Genomic DNA, 17,449 nt, shown 5'->3' with positions numbered 1-17,449 from the left:
ATTCAAGAGGGATTTAGGGAGGACAGTTATTCCCTCAAAGTAGACATTGATTAGTCTCAATAACTTGTCCCTGATTTCTTAGAGGACCCCTTGTAGATGGCTCACAATTCAACAGACTTCTCCTAAAGACCATAGTTAAAATTCATTGATTATATTATGGCTTTCTTTTCAGCAATTCTGTGAACACATTTAGTGTCCTTACCAGAGGGCACCAGCCATAAGGATGCCTAGAAATTCAGGAGCTTCTGTGGCCCTTTTGGATAATCTTGGCCATGGACTTTGTGTGCGAAATGTGCTGGGGACAGATGCAAAAACTCTTCAGGAGTAAAGTGCTACCTGGGTTTTATTTAGTTTGCTTCCTTCATCCTAATATATATGTATATTTATGGGGTCTTCCTGTGTAGCCTAAGCTACCCTCAAATATGTGACCCTTCTGCTTCAGCCTACCCAGTGCCAGGACTATTGCTATTTTGAGGCACGCACTTATGAATTGTTGGTTTTAATACAGAAGATTGAACCTGGTGCCTTACAGATACTTGTAAGTACTAAGCTACATCATCCAACACTTTATTTTCGTCCTCTTCTTTTTCTTATTACTATATATTTTCTCAAGACAGGGGTTCTCCGTGTAAAGGCTTTGTCTGCCCTGGGACTTGACTTGTAGACCTCTGGCCTCAAACTCAGATCTATCTGCCCACTTCTGCCTTTCGAGTGCTGGAATTAAAGGCATGCACCACCACCACTCGGCATTTATTTGTTTGCTGGTTTATTTATTTATTGAGAGAGGGTCTTAGCCTTAAACCCATTATGCAGCCTGAGGCAGGCCTTGAACGTGTGTTCCTTATGCTCCTCCTGCCTTAACTTTCCAAGTAGCTGGAATTACGGGTTTACATCAGCACGTCTGGTAAGGAATCTGTGAAGTGTACTGTAGCTAAGAAAAATAAACTTACGGAGTCTAAGTGGGATAGTGAGCAAGAAAGAGCGAGCTTATCAACCTGGCCAAGGAAGACTTGAATTCCAATGTTCTCTATCAGAATGAATGAACGAGTGGGCTCTAAGAAGGCTTGAGAACAGCCTCAAATTAGTTTATACTCCTTAATAATATAAATCCTGCCGTACATAAATATTATATATAAATACATTTCTAGTGTCAAATGACGTCAAATTCAGACATAAAACATTTCCTACAACCCTCCTCCCAAACTCTATTTTCTTCTCTTGATCTAGCTTTCACCCATCTTCCTAAACTAGAATCTGAAACCCACGCTTCTCCTGCACAACAACTTATCTCAAATCCTAGGGATTCTACCTAGCAATGAATCCAGAATCCATCTCCTCTATTCTCATCCTCTTCCGTATCGAAGACATCGCTTTTCCTTTCCAAAGAGAGAGGCCGACCAAGGGAGTTTGAAATTCCTTAACACAGCTTCTCTCGGGCGCATCCTCTCAGCTTATTCCACACCCCCGACACCTGCTGCTTCCCCACACTGAGCCAGAGCTCCCCGAAACTAACTTTATTACGGCAGGACCTCTGCCCACAATACTATCTATCGAAATATTCTTCCCTCTTTTGGGGTCGCAGTTAGGCTGTCATTTAAGCCCAGGCAGGCAGTCCTCCATCCATGCCCTCCGCATGTTCCGGGCAGGACTGGAGTCCACGCAGGTGGCCGGCGCCCGCGGTCGCTCTCCAAGGCTGGAGATGCATGAGTTCTCTCAGAGCGGATCCCGGTCTGGCGGCTCAAATTCGCTTCCAGCAGGGAGCCCACGGGCAGCACCAGCCCTGCAGAAGCTTCCGGCCCGCGGAAAGAGACCCGGCAGCTCCCGCCCGAAACCTACAGGCGCGTGGCTCCGTCCCTCGCGCTGCGTAGGAGGTGGGGCGGGGCGGGGCGCCAGGCGCCGGCGAACGGCGTGAGGCAGGCTGGGGGCGGGGTCAGGGGCGGAGCGGAGCGCGCATGCGCGGTCGCCTTTGTGTGGGTCGAGCGGCGGCGGCGGCGGTGGTGGTGGCGGCAGTGGCGGTCCCACTGGCAGGCGGGCAAGAGGGGAGTCCGGGCGGCGTCCGGCGTGGGAGCCGGGGGACCACCATGGTAAAGAAGCGGAAAGGCCGTGTCGTGATCGACTCGGATACGGAGGACAGCGGCAGCGACGAGAACCTGGATCAGGTGAGGGCAGGCCGCGGAGGCGCGGGCCGTCGGAGCGGGAGGGCTGAGTCCTGGCCACAGGAGCTGGGAGCGGGGAGCCGCCCGGCCTGAGCGCCCGGCCCGCCTGGTGTCCCGCTACTGCAGCCCCTTCCTGTCTCCCTGCTGAGTCTTAGGCCCTCGGAGCCCGGGCCAGGCCTGGAGACGGAGCTCCTTAGGACTTGGCGCCTTGGGCCGGGAGGCGGGGCAGGGATCGGGCTGATGGGCCTCGGGGTTTAGGGTACTGAAGGGGGCCGCTGTCTGCTTGGGCCGGATCAGGGCGTCACGACTGCAGACCGGGAGAGATCCGGACTAGGCAAGGTAGGAAGTATCGCCCGCCAACACCAATGGCTGGGAGATTTTGGAGGAGGTGCAAGGGTTAGAGCTTGGGGTGGTGGGAGGGAAAAAGAGCCTGGGGTGGACTCTCGTAGATGAAGTTTTTCAGACCAGGCATGTGGACCTAGGACGGACACCCACAAATGTCCCGAAGAGTCTCCGCGGTGCTTTGGGAGGAAGACTTAACTGTAGGAGACCAGGGTCACTGACGGTCGAAATGGGTTCCCGTTGAGATGTCTGACAAAAACTCTTGGGAGGAGGAAAGAGGGTAGATGACTGGAAGTTGTGAAGTGTGGGGCAGCGTACAGGGACTGTGGCCCAAGCTCAGCCCTTTTTTATGCAGCAGCATGGAATTCTTTTTCACTCGGAAATCGGGGAGCAAGTATTGAAAGTAACTTGTGGCTTTAGAGTGTCTTGGAGTACCCCGCATTGCTTCTGTCCTCTAGAAAACGCTGCAGAGAGGAAGCTCTTCTTGTAGCAGTACTCTGATGGTATCAGGAAATACAAAGATTGTTTCCTCCGTGTTTCATGACCTAAAGGAAGGGTATATAAAATACAGTAGCTTTATAAATGGAGTAGATAGAGTACTGAGCTCGCAGTCTGAAATTCTGGATCCTACCTGCTTTCTAGCCGTGTACCGTTGGTCTCCGCTGTAAAACAGAGACATAACATCAGCCTTGTGTGTTAAATTGGACAGTTGCATGCAACAAATGTGTAATCTTAATGTTGGTATAAACTACAAAGTTTTTGTATAAAAGGCTTGGAAGCACTCTTGTAAAGACAAGAGTTCTCAGGTTGAATTAGGGCTTGAAAGGGGGAGGCTTTTAAGAGGGAAGTACTGCTAAGTTTTGTTTTAAAAAGAAAAGACCACCCCCTTCCCCAAGTTTCTTTTTGATACAGGGTTTCAAACTATAAGGTAGTCTCTCATTGAGCTAAGCCAGTTCTCCTGCCCTGACCTCTTAAGTGCAGAGGGGTTACAGGCATGATCAAACAACAAAAACAACAAAAAAAAACTTTTGAAATGGTGATAGAGAGGTGGGAAAGTAACAGAGCCAATAGGAAGACTATCCAAGGACAGGAAACCCTGTTTAGGGATAAGAACTGAGTGAATAGATTAAAGGCATTTTCATTGAAAAGCTCCTGAAATCTGCTGAAAATGTACTGCTGTCTATAAAAGTTTTATTGATAAGAGTTTTTAGACTGGCAGGAAGAGTCGAATTTATATCATGCCTCTGCCCCTCTGTTTTGTGGTCTATGGAGTGTAGATGTTTTTGTTTATATTATATCTGTAATAAATTAGATACCTTGATTAAGTGCTCAATTTACGTGGTCACATTTTCAAGTCATGGTTAAGTTGACCTTATTTTTCCCAGTTTACATATAAAGAAAACAAGATTAAAGATGCTAAAGTAATTCACTGGTAAGTAGTAGAAATGGAATTTAATTCAAACATTTACAAGTATATTACATATTACATAAAATATACTATAAAAATACTACATGAGGTTGTATAGTTGTAACAAAGTTGCAAAGTGAAAATAATGTGGGCTTTTAAAAATACTTATTTGATTTTTAAAAAATGTCTATGAGTGGTTTTTCTTCATGTGTGTACGTGTTGCCCACAGAGCTCAGGAATGGATATTAGACTCCCTGGAGCTGGAGTTACAGACAGTTGTGAGTTGTCATGTGGGTGCTGGGAACTGCCTCCAAGTCTTCTGCAAAAGCAGCAAGCTTCTGTAAGAGCTGAGCCGTTTCTCTAGAACCTTGTGTTTGAGTAGGGTTTTGCTATGTCGTCCATGCGGGTTTAAACTTACAGTCCTCCTGCCTCACCCTGCAGAGCTCTGGGGTTGCAAGCTTGAGCTATCACCAGGCCCAGCTTCATATCCAGCTAGAGAATAATGCTTTGTGGCCAGTTCCCAGTTGCTAAAACTCACTTTTTTTAAGGAACATTAAATGCTTATCAATTCAATTAGAAAGATTGTTTACAGTGCTTGGCAAAGCCCTGTTAAGGCTTCCCTAGAGGAATGAACCAAACTGCCAGTTATTCTGACCTTAATGATTTTCCCACAGAATTCTGATGAATGATTGGGTGGAGTATTTCCATTGGTGGTAGACAGAGATATTTCACCTGAATGCTCTACAAAGAGCATTTTTAGGAGCTGGAGAATGGGGTAAAATCAGCATACTGCTCTTGCAGAGAACCTGGGTTCAGTCCCGGACATCAGATCCCCTCTTCTGACCTTCCCAAGGCACCAGGTCCAAACATGGTACATAAACAGACATATAGGCAAAAACACTTCAAATACACAAAATAAAAATAAATCTTTTTTAAAAAGGTTTTCCAAGCTAGGAAGTGAAGGACAGTACAACTTTAGATTTAATTCTAAATATCTGAAAAAAGAATGTGAAATTCTAAGTAGTACCAAAAATATTTTAACAGCAATGATTGTTGGCATGTTTGCTATCAGATGGGAAATGGATCAAAAGGCCCTTTCCTTGCACATTCTAAAAGAGGCACCAGTACCTTCTGGTTTTTTGTTTTTTTGGTTTTTTTTGTTTTGTTTTGTTTTGTTTTTGTCTCTTTAGTACTGTGCCAGGCTCTCAGAGAAATTAAAGAGAAAGATCTCTGTCTTCTGGATGGCCTTACGAGAGTCTTTTAGGAATTTATAGTCAACCTGATTTTAGGATCTTAGGACTCCACAAATGTAACCATAGCCTTCTGTGCCTTTCCTGACTGTTTGGCCTTGGATTGTGCCACCAAATGCCGAGTTTTCATTGGAGGTTTGACACTGGACTTGTTTAGTTGATGGTCCTTGGAGAAAGAATAAACCATGACAGATGTGCAAGTGTCTAATAGGAGTCTATGCACAGTTAGTAAGGAGGCCTTGTCCCTTAGTTGCCAAGTGCGGATCCATGCCATTATGTCGGAATTACTCTAACACCTCCAACTTGGCATGTTTTGAAGGGAGGTGAGGAAGCAGTGTTGAAGCCAGGTTGGGTTGCATGTTTAAGGTGTAGACTGGCTATAAAGCCAATAGTTTGTATGACTGGGGGCTTGAGAGGCATAGCTCTTAGCTCCGGTCTACTAAGTCAGACCCCAGAGACCAAAGTCCTGGATTCTATATTTGTAACAGGTACAGGCCAGGCAATTATGATTTATGTTCATGATTGAGACCACTGTTTGTTTGCAAGTTCATCTTTTTTAGTAAGACATTGTAACTCATTGAGGAGGGAAGTAGCTGCTTGTGTTTCCTATAATATATCTAAGTTAAGGGCATACATGTAAGCCAGAGAACTTGATAGAGGTGTTTAAAGTGCCAAAACTGCTAGCTCATTTAAATCTCTAATGTGATTTTATTGGTAGGATGGCTTTTGTGGGTTTTTTTGTTTTGTTTTGTTTTGTTTTGTTTTTTTGCTGCTGCTAGCATTGAACCCAGGACATCATGCATACCGAGTACATGCTTTGCTACTGAGCTGTATACCTAGTCACTAGAAGGTGCTTTAAAATATGTGTGTGTGCATATACACATATACACACACACACAAACATATACATATATATTTATTTATTTCTAATTTCATTTACATTGGTGTTTTGCCTGCGTGTCTGTGTGAGGGTGTTGGATATTCTAGAACTAGGGTTATATACAGTTGTAAGTTGTAATGTGGGAGCTGGGAATGGGTCCTGTGGTAGAGCAGCTAGTGCTCTTAATCACTAAGCCATCTCCTCCCCTTTTTAATTTTTTTTAAATATGTATTTGGGTATTTTGCCTGCATGTATGATTGTGTACCACATTCATGCGTGGTGCCTGCAAAGGACTGAAGACTGTGTCAGATCCCCTGGAACTGGAGTTCCAGATAATGATGAGCTGCCATGTGGTTGCTGGGAGCTAAACCCAGGTCCTCTGGAAGAGCCATCTCTCCAGCCCTAGAGATTCTTTTTTTTTAAGTCATTCATTCTTTCTTCTTGGTAAGGTGTGTGTGTGCGTGCATGCATGCGTGTTTGTGTGTTTAGAGATGAAAGAAGTCTCATGGAACTCAGGCTGGCCTCAAACTTAGTATGGTAGCTGAGGATGATCTGGCTGTCTTCATTTCTTAACTACCTCTGCTCCCAAGTGTAGGGCCACAGGTGTGTGCCACCATATTATGTGGTGCTGGAGATGGAATTAGAGAGATTTGCCCACATAGTGGGCAAGCACTGTACCAACTGAACCTGCATTCCCAGCTAAAAAACTGATCTTTTTTTTTTTTTTTTTTTAATTTTGGAGGGTCTTTGTATATGTGTGTGTACATTCATACAAGTTTAACCTTGGAAATCAAACCCAAGGCGTCACACATGCTAGGCACATGCCCTGCCACTAAGGTTTACTTTCAAGCCTTGGAGGGTTTTCCTTTTGCCCACATTATTCCTTTCCCATTTTTAAATTGCAGGGTACTTGTCATTGGTGCTTTATTCAGCCCTAACTTTCCATGGGAGTGCACAATTGTAATCCTAGCACTCAGGAACCTGAAGCAGGAGGAGCAAGAGTTCAAGGACAGACAAGACTACATAATAAGACTCATTCATTTCAGTCTGTCCTTCCTTCCTTCCTTCCTTCCTTCCTTCCTTCCTTCCTTCCCTTCTTCTTTGCTCTCTCACCTTCTCTCTTTCCCTCTTTTTTCTCCTTCCCTCCTACCCGCTCTCCTTCTCTCTCTCTCTCTCTCCCTCTCTCTTTCTCTCTCTCTCTCTCTCTCTCTCTCTCTCTCTCTCTCTCTCTGTGTGTGCGTATGTGTGTCTGTCTGTCTGTCTTATCTGTGTCTCTCTCTCTCCTCACTTGTAGCTAGGCTGGCCTGAAAAATGACAGTCTGCCTGCCTCAGTCTTGCAAGTGCCAGGATTACAGTGTGAGTCACCATTCCTGTTTCATAGATTCTATATTGTTTTTGTTGGTTTGTTTTTGCTCATCAACTTGAAGTGGCAGCAATCAAAGTTGTTTTTGGAGATGGCCTTGTGGCACAGCCTGTATAGTCCCAGCCACTCTACTCAGGCCAAAGCAGAGGAATCACAGGGCCTGCTTGTGCTGTAGAGTAAGCTGACAGCTAAACTGACTAGGCAACATAGTGAAACCATCTCAAAAGGCAAAAAGAGAGCTAGAAAGATTTAGTGTTAGAGTGTTCACTAGTGTGCAGGAGGCTTTAGGTTCCAACCCCCCTGCTGAAAAAAAGCAGTAGTCTTTATCTTGGGTAGGCCCTCTAGATATTTTCTAGGACCTCTGCTTAGCATTGATATAAAGTATCCTTCTATAAATATTGCTCATAAGACTTGGGAAATTTAAAAGTTAATCTTTTTATTAATACTGTCTTATGTTAGGCAGAGGCAGATTTTGAAGGCTGTAATGCCACTGTAAAGGGTGCCGATGGTAACTGTGAAGTTTTAAGTTTGTACAACAATGTTACATAGCTTGCTGTAAATAGTTTACTAACTTCATGTGGCTTTTATTTGGAAATGGTTAGAGAAGAGTGAAGTCTTTTGGCAGTTCTGATTAGTTCTCTCTCTGTGTGCGTGTGTCTGTCTGTCAGTCTGTGCCTGTGTGTTCATTCCTGATTGAACCCAGGCACTCTAGGTATGCTAGGTAGGCTCTCTACCACTGATCTCTATCTCCAACCCCTTATGCAGCTCTGATACCAAAGCTTTTAAGGAAAAGACAAAAACCATTTAAAAAACTTTTAACAAATATTTTCTTTATGTGGGTGGGGGCACATGTTTAGAAACCAGAGTGTATAAGTGGTTCTCTTCTTCCACAGTGTAGGTTCTGAGGATCTGGGAATCGAACTCAGACTGTCAGCCTTGGAGGCATGCACCCTTTTCTGCTAAGCCATCTCATCAGCCTAAAACTCACTTTAGACTTGGCCCTGTTGGTATATTTATTGTTCATTCAAGAGTAGAGATTGTTGTTTTTCAACAAACATGTTAGGCTAGATGAAAGAAACAGAAGTGTTTGCCTCCTTCAAGGACGAGAGAGAAAGAGAGAGAGAGAGAGAGAGAGAGAGAGAGAGAGTTGGCAGAGAAAGAGCAAACTGCTTGGAGTCGTTCTCTTAAACTTCGACTGTAGGTTATGAAGGAAGGGCAAATATATATGGGGCGTTTACTGGCCTATGAGACCTGGAGCAGATGTTTTAGAAAGGAGATTAGGAGACTGAAGAATAAAGGGGAGAGAGATTGTTCTGTTTTTATTTTTGATGGGCCAGTATGTATAGACGAAGCCAAGCAGGAAAGGCTGAGCCCTGTCATAAAACTGGGGGGAGGGGGGGACCCAGAGCGAATGAAGAAGCTGCACATGTGAAACTCGGGGTTAGGTTCTTTTTGCATCTTGTTTTGTTTTTTGAAACAGGATCTCATTTTGCAATGCAGACTGGCCTTGAATTAATGGCAGTCCTTTTCCCTCAGTCTTCTAAGTGCTAGCATTACAGATGTGAACCACCTAACCTAGCTATAGAAGCAGAAGCTGAGGATGGAGAAGTCAAGGTTAATGGATTATAGGCAACATTAAGGAGTAAAGATAAACTTGAATAGAAAACCTCACGTTTATTGGATATTATAAGTATTGTTTCAATAAACTTGTATTTCATTTATCTATGTGATAGATGTATAACTTAATTTTACTGCAAACTGGGATTACAAATAAGTCTTTAGCCTCGTGTAGTGGTGCTTGTCTAAAGTTCCCTTACTCTCAGCTGAAGTAGGACACTTAAAAGTCGGAAGCCAGTTTCAAAGGTATAGTAACAGTGTCTCCAAAGACCAAGGGGGAGCCCCTGAGCTGGCTCAGGTAAAGGCATCTGCTCCTAAGCTTAATGACCTGAATTCAGTCTTTGGGACCCACATGGCAGAAGGAGAGAACCAACTTTTGCAAGTTGTATTTTGACCTTCACCTACATGCCATGGAACTCAAGCCTGTACACACGTAAATAAACAAACATACTTTTTAAAAAGTTGAAAACCATAGAGCTAAGGAAGCGCACACACACACACACACACACACACACACACACACACACACACGGAGGGGAGGGGAGGAAAGCCAGTCCTGGTAAGACACCTGTAATACCACAGTAGGGAGGTGGAGGCAGGGAGATTAAGGGACTCAGAGACACATAGTGAATTTGGTGCCTGCCTGGGCTGCATGAGACCCCACAACAAAATCACCTGGAAGTGGTAGCTTTGGGTATATCAGTGAGAGTGTTTCAGAGAGGTTTAGCTGAGGCATGGAGCCCTACTCTGAATTTGGGCAGAATCATCTCATAGAAGAAATGAGGGGAAGGGAAATGCCGTGGAATGTCAGCAGACCCTCTCTCTTCTTCCTGGCCCACTCTGACGTGACATACAAGTTCTGCAATAGTTGAGACATTTCCAGAGCTCCATATTCTTTCCTCCACTTATAATAACTTTGCTGGAAATTTGAAACATTGGGTGTTGATTATGTGGAATTTAAGGGATTGTTACACTGCTACTCTGGAAATTAGTGCTTCAGAAGGGTTTTGTTTGGTCCAGTGAGACGGCTCAGCAGGTAGAGGCACTTGCTCGAGCTTTCTGACGTGAGTTCAGTCTCTGGGACCTCCACTGTGAAAGGAAAGAACTGCAGCACATTGTCCGCAGACCTCCACATGTGCGCTCTGGCACACATGTGTGTGTAGGGGCCTGCTGGCATGCATCCATACACAGGAAGTAAACAGATGCAATAGTAAAACCAAACAAAAACCTTAGAAACAGAAAAAGAAGGGTTTGTTTGTTTTGAGACAGGGCCCACGGTGGTCCAGGCTATGTAGCCAATGACCTTGAGCTTCTGATCTTTTGTCTGTACCTCTCCGTGCTGAGATTGTAAGTGTGGGCCGCCATAGCTGGTTTATATGGTGTGAGGGATCAGACCGTGTACACGCTAGATAAACCCTCTGCTAACTGAGCTCTATCGCGGTCTCTTCTTAATGGCTGGGGTTTTATTTTACTTGCCCTTTGGTGTTTCGTGTGCATGCACGTGAAGGTGAGAGGACAGCCTCTGGGAATTGGCTTGCGAGTCCCAGTGATGGGACTTTGGTTGTCAGGCTTGGCAGCAAGCACCTTCACATGCTGAGCAATCGCTTCACCACACTCCACTTCACTCTTTATTTTTTTTTTTAAGATTTGTTTATCTATGATTTATACAATGTCCTGCCTGCATGTATGCCTGCACGCCAGAAGAGGGCACCAGATCTCGTTATGGATGAGAGCCACCATGTGGTTGCTCGGATTTGAACTCTGGCCCTCACTGGACAGCCAGGGCTCTTAACTTCTGAGCCGTCACTCCAGCCCTCCTCTTTACTCTCAGTAAATAACCAGTGCCCACTCTTTGAATTACATTCCTCTGCCAGTGTCTCTGTGAGCCATAATACAACATACTGTGGATTGTTCTTAACACTGTTTGGGACTTCCCAGTTTTCTTCATCCCCCGTGGCTGCTTGCTTTGTCAGGCCACTAACCTGCTGAGGGCGGGGTGAGCTGACTCCTCTACTTCCACCCTGGCCCCAGGGGCTCCTCAAATCCTCAGTGGGTAGGGTTACACCGCTGCTTCCCACCTTTGGTGGTTTCTTGTTGCCTTCAGATAAAATCGCTACCCCTGACCCTGCTTTGTAATCCTCTGATACACTGTCTTTTTACTCCCACCCACCTGTTTCATCCCCTCTGCTCCCCGCCCCTCTCCCTTGCTTAAACATCAGTAACAGTTTCTCTTTCAGTTCTTTGAGCCAGCATCAGCTTGATGGCCTTAGCTGTCCTGGAGTTCTCAGTAGGGAATCCTGCATGCCCTCCTTTCCCACTCTGCTTGGGCAGGTAGGCGCCTACATTCTTGATTCACTTCCTTCTTAGGCCTTAGCTTTGTCAACTGACTTCTTTATCTTATTTTCTTGTCTTACTCTCAGTTTTCCCCATGTGTGTGGACCATTTTAAAAAAAAAATGTGATATCAAATCAGTACAGTTACCAAATAAATCACCCTCTAAAAATCTCTTCGTGTTGTAGGTGGAGAGATGGCTAAACAGTTCCAGAGGATTCAGGTTTGGCTCCCAGTACCCCTGTTAGGTGGCTCATAGCGACCTGTAACTTCAGCTCCAGGGGATCTTACACCCTCTTCTGTCCTGCAGTCACACACACACAGATACACACATGTAAATAAAAATAATAACTTCTTCCTGTGTGCGGAATTATGGAGACATTTCATTGTCACATTGTTCTAGCCATCTGTACCTAAAAGCCCTCAGGCTATAAAGAGCTAAGCCACAGAGTAGAGTAATTTGGCCAGAAGTTCCCCAGTAGCTTTCTGTATTGAATTCTGAAAGGAGAGGGCAAGTTTTCACACTGTGAAGGTGTTTGTTGTCTCTACACTGTCGTCGTGCTGTGGCTGATGTGCTGCACAGTGTGGAAGCCTGTCAGGTATGTTTGCTCATTGGTGGAAAGACATTTGCTTTTAGTACAACTGGAACCTCTTTGTAGGCTTAGATTTTTCACCAAACCTCTTATTTAGGGTTCTTAAAAGCTTCTACCTCCCTTCTCCCCACTGACCAGAGGTAGGGGAGAAAAAAGGATATTAGGCAAAGGGGGTTGTGGGCCTTCTTAGAAGTAGTTCCTTGAGAAGTGTCCACTCTTGTTGGCTGGATACCAGCAGTCCAGTCCAAAGGCCAACACCAAGCAGCAACACGAATCGGCATGATTCAGAAGATCTGAATGAATCAGAGAAAGCCGCAAGACTCAGTTAAGTTATGTCAAAGCATGAAGATCAGTGCAGCGGTGTTGATCCAAAAATCGTGTCTCACTGTCAGTGAGCTTCTGTGTATCGCCTCTCCTCAGAGTCCACCCAGGGATGTTCTCAGCTGGCCAAAGTCACACCACTCACCTGAGAGAGCTCACAGCAAAACATCACATGCCCTCTCACAAGCCAGCCTCCAAAAGAATATCACATGCTCTCAAGATATCGTTCAGCAACATCACATGACTCAGCTGAATCTTCAAAGAAACCGGAAACTTCCACTTCACCTTGCTTTTTGTTTTTGTTTTTTAATTGCTATAGGGTCTTGTTCTCTAGCCCAGGATGGTCTGGAAATCCTTTCAACCCAGGCTGGCCTCAAGCTTGTGTCATTTCTTTAGTCTTCCAGGTGCTGAAGTTACAGATTTATGGTGCCACATAACGGGTGTGTGTGGGCATGGGTGTGTGGGTATCGAGACAACTTGAGGTGGTTGGTTCTGTCCTTTCACCATATGGGTTCTAGGGATTGAATGCAGGTTTTCATACTCAGTGGCTGCTTCCTTTCACCTACTAGAGCCATCTTGCCAGCCCAGTTTTAGTGACTTCTAATGAATATCTACTGAATGTAATAGCTGCTATTTCAGTGAAGGACTTGATTGCAAGCTGAAGTCAAAATCTCATTACTCTGATGAATTAGGTCACTTCTTAGGGAGAAAAGTGTGCTTAGCTCACGGTTTTGAAAGCTAGAAACCAACAGCATGGTACAGACTCAGGTTGCACCACATCATGGTAGGAGAAATAAATAGTCCATGTGTCTGTCTGCTTACAAAAGCTGGCAGGCTTCAGTCATGAAGGTGTAACTTCCCAAAACCCCATTTAGGCACACCATAGCCAAATCAGTTTCCTCTCCTTTTTTTGTTTTGTTTTGTTTTTTTTTTTTCAAGACAGTGTTTCTCTGTGTAGCCTTGACTGTCCTGGATTTGGTTTGTAGACCAGGTGGGCCTCGAACTCACAGAGATCCGAGTGCCTCTGCCTCCCAGAGTGCTGGGATCACAGGTGTGCACCATACCTGGCAACTTCCTCTCCTCTTAATACCATCAAGTTACTCTGGGGATTAAACTACTGCAAGAAGCTAAGTTTTGTGGCATATGCCTTTAGTCCCAGTGTTAGGTAGACAGATCTCTGTGAGCTCCAGGCCACCAGGGCTACACAGTGAGACTCTGTCTCAGAACAACAACAAAATACTGCAAGGGTTCAGGGGAACAAAACATATTCAAACCAGAGCACAAGTGTATCCAAATACCTGTTGTAATGAGTTGGTATTAAAACTGGAATTCTGCAGTCCTCATAGCGATGTAAGGTTGTTTAGCAGGTACAGGTGCCTGCTGCCAAGCTTGACAACCTGAATTCACTCTCTAAGACCCAGGTGAAAGGTTCTGACGGAAGGAGAGAACTGACTGGCACAGGTTGTCCTTTGACATCCACAACCTCACTGTGTACACTCACACACACAAGTAAATGTCGTAAAAAATTTAAGTTTAGTCAGGCAGTAGTGGTGCACACTTTTAATCCCAGCACTTAGAAGGCAGAAGCAAGCAGATCTCTCGAGTTTGAGGCCATCCTGGTTTGCAGAATGAGTTCTGGAATAGCCAGGGCTACACAGAGAAACTCTGTCTTGAAAATTAAAAAAAAAAAAAAAAAAGATAATAACAATACATTATAAAATTTATGTTTATAATTTTGCATTTGGGGGAAGGATAATAATAAAGACCATGACAAATTCAAATACAATCCTGTTTTTTAGATTTTATCTAGGTGAAATGGAATCTATGACCATGAAATTGTCCCCAGATGGAAATAGTCTAAGTGGTTTTCATCTGGTAGGTAATGTACACTGGGATGCCTTCATATAGTGGAATGAAGGGAAGTTTTTTGTTTATTTGTTTTTGATTTGGTTTGATTTTTTAAGACAGGGTCTCTCTGTGTAGCCTAGACTGTCCTGGAACATACTCTGTAGACCAGGCTGGCCTCAAAGTCAGATATATCCAATTGCCTCTACCTCCCCGGTGCTGGGACTAAAGGTATGTGCCACCATGCCCAGCTATTATTTTTAAGGGATTAAGCAGAGATATTATCATACTATATATTTAATCTGTAGTTACCTCTGGTCACAGAGGGCTGTTCTTGAGACGCCTAGCCTTTCCAGAATCTGGTGCTCATTCTCCAGTGACATGAGAAGAGTGACAGACATCTCAAGACTGCTTATGTAGAAGAAGCGGGTCAGCTGTTAATCTCAGAAGGTCACTTTCTCATCCTGGACAAGGAAGGACGGTACTCCTAAAATAGAAAGGGACTGGCGGAAGAAAACAGGTGCTTTGCAGCAGTGTGCTACTTTAAAATCTGTCCTGCTCTTCACTTCTAATTGTTTAGCACTACCATCATCAAGGATCGCTACTACCAATATTGATTAACTGCTCCTTCTCTGGTACAAAAGAAAATATTTTAGACTAGTAAATCATAACTGTTTTAGGAGCCGAGATTCTACTGCCAGGTTCAAATCCTGTTCTCTTGTGTACTTCTTTTGCTAAGTATGTTATACAGCTCAGAAACATTACTTATCCTCTCCTGCTCCAGATGCTGCTTTTAAAAATGTGTGTTTAAGGGCTGGAGAGATGGGTCAGTGGTTAAGAGCACTGACTGCTCTTCCAGAGGACCTGGGTTCAATTCTCAGCACCCACATGGCAGCTCACAACTCTCTGTAACTCCAGTTCCAGTGGATCCAATACCCTTTCACAGACAAACTTGTATGCAGGCAAAACACCAGTGCACATAAAATAGAAATAGATGATTTTTTTTTAAAGATGTGTATGTAAAATTGTGTGTGTGTGATGCATGTGTATGGGCTGGCGCGTGTGTAGTTGGAGGACTGCTAATGGAGTCTGTTATTTCTTTCCACTTATACTTGGGTTCTAAGGCCCAAACTTAGGTCATCAGGCTTTAGCAGCAAGCACTGAGCCATCTCACCAGCCCTCCAGCTGCTTCTTTATCTTTAAATGGGGATGATAATGATACAGATTGTGTCGTGTCGGATGCTGAGAAGAGAGCCGGGCATCTAGTAAGAACAACCCAGTTGTCAGCTTGTTTTGTTATTGCAGAGAGTAGAGCAAGTGACCTTTTGTCATGTTTTGAGTAACTGGACTGAGCATAAGGGAGGAAAAGTAATAGGAAACTATGTACGGCAGATAGCACCATCACCCCTTGTATTTAAATCAACAGGGTAGTGAATGCGAATGTCGGGATTATCAATTAGAATTCTGGCCAAAGTAATCCTACTTACTTTGTGACTCTGGATTATATATCAGAAATATACTTCCTCTTTTCTGATTTACGTTTTCAGAATATAAAATGATCTCAGAAACTTCTAGTTTGCAAGCTTATTAGTAAAATGCTAATTTTACTATGAAATACTGTAAAAGATCCTTGGAGTATTGGCTGTCTGCCATTTAAATCATGAGGCAGATTACCTTTGCAGACATAGATCTTGCCATGCAATATGGGTGGTAGGGACTCAGCAGTTTAGAGGGGAATCTGAAAATTTAATGGTAGCTCCAGTTCCATTTCCTGTTTGTATCACTCCTTCAAGGGAGGGCAGATTTGAAGTTCAGGTTTTACACGTGAATGCTGGTTCTGTCTCTGCTCATGTGCCCAGTGCGCATGAGTGTATGTCATTTTGAAAGCACAGACATGTAGAGGAGATCAGGGAGAACGGACATTTCATTATACTTTTCTGCTGAACAAAACTGATGTGACTATTTCTGCCCAATTAGGAGCTCTTGTCCCTGGCAAAGCGGAAGCGCAGTGACTCTGAGGAGAAGGAGCCTCCTGTGAATCAGCCTGCAGCCTCATCAGACTCAGAGACGTCAGACAGTGATGATGAGGTGGGTGTGGAGGAGCTAGGCCTGTGTGTTGAAGATTCCTGGCTTGGTGATGCCTGGTGATTTTGCTACCTTAAACTAAGACCTATAACTAAAGACCTACAAGAACTTGATAGGAAAAAGAAATTATGTGAACAAAGCTTTGAATTATGTGCCTTACTTGGTAGTCATTCTCTCTATTGTGGAAGGGCCAAACATTAGTCACTTTTTCCTTCTTCTCCTCCTCTTCTTTCCTCATCCTCCTCTTTTTTTTTTTTTATTTTTATTTTTTTGAGACAGGGTTTCTCTGTGTAGCTTTGGCTGTCCTTGAACTTATGTTGTAGACCAGGTTGGCCTGAAGCTTGGAGAGAGCTGCCTGCTTTTACCTCTCAAGTGCTAGGAATAAGGCATGCACCACCACTGCCTAGCCAGTAGTCTTTTTTTTTTTTTTTAATAAAAAAAGTCATCTTTTAAATACTGCTTTCATTTTAGAAAAAAATTTAAGTCAGGCTTTGTGGTATATGCCTATAATCTCAGCATTCAGGAAGCTGAAGAAGTGGGATCAAGAGTTCAAGGCTAACTGGCTTATACAAGACCCAAGAGAAAAATAATATAGAAAAAATGTATGTGATGTATTTATTTTAATAGTCAATACTTTGAGCCACAAAGCTTTCTTTGGGAAGCTTGATCTGCCACCCCTCTAAATGATGGGGTTAACTTCAGAGGCTGTTAAATACCAAGCCAGACAGCTGTCATTGTCTAAGCTACGGCAACTTTCTCAAAGTCCAGTAGCAAAAGCAAAGCCCTGAAAATTGGAGTTGGGAGAGTAGGCAGGTGTTCTTGATGGAAGAACTTTTCCCTTCAGTGATTTCCTGGAGAGAGAGAGATAATGCCCTTCTCTTCAGCCTCTTATTCCGTAATCCAAGCAAATGCTTTTTAGCAGTAAATTTTAAAACATTTATTTAATAACATGAAGCTTAATTAACATCCAAACTATTTACCAGTTCCCAATGTTTGTAAATTAAGAATGCTTGCATTCTGATTGACTGTAGTAATATTCTCCTGGTCTTAAATAATTCAGGAGACCTAAAATTGCTTTCCACAGCAAGAGACAGTAAATGTTTATTTTTCCAATGCAGGGACTGTAATTTGCCTCAATAAAATTACGTGGTCTAATACAAAATTTGTGAGGCCTATGAACTAACTTGATTTTGAGTCTTTTTTTTTTTTTTTTTTTTTTTTTTTTTTTAGTGCATTAACAGTGCAGAAAAACCTTTGT

At 43.8% G+C, this 17,449-nt stretch overlaps 1 protein-coding gene across 1 annotated transcript in view; it reads left to right on the top strand.

Annotated features, from left to right (window-relative positions):
- The first annotated feature begins 1,949 nt into the window (after nt 1-1,949).
- Rtf1 (RTF1 homolog, Paf1/RNA polymerase II complex component) overlaps nt 1,950-17,449 on the top strand; it is a 58,936-nt gene continuing 43,436 nt past the window's right edge. Inside the window, exons 1-2 of the mRNA XM_021640588.2 lie at nt 1,950-2,159; nt 16,084-16,194. Coding sequence (XP_021496263.1) covers nt 1,953-2,159; nt 16,084-16,194 — 318 coding nt within the window. The 5' untranslated portion in view covers nt 1,950-1,952. The remainder of the gene's footprint in view (nt 2,160-16,083; nt 16,195-17,449) is intronic.

This window comes from Meriones unguiculatus, chromosome 18, assembly GCF_030254825.1.
Source record: "Meriones unguiculatus strain TT.TT164.6M chromosome 18, Bangor_MerUng_6.1, whole genome shotgun sequence".
NCBI lineage: Eukaryota > Metazoa > Chordata > Mammalia > Rodentia > Muridae > Meriones > Meriones unguiculatus.
This window is presented reverse-complemented; position numbering and strand designations above follow the sequence as displayed.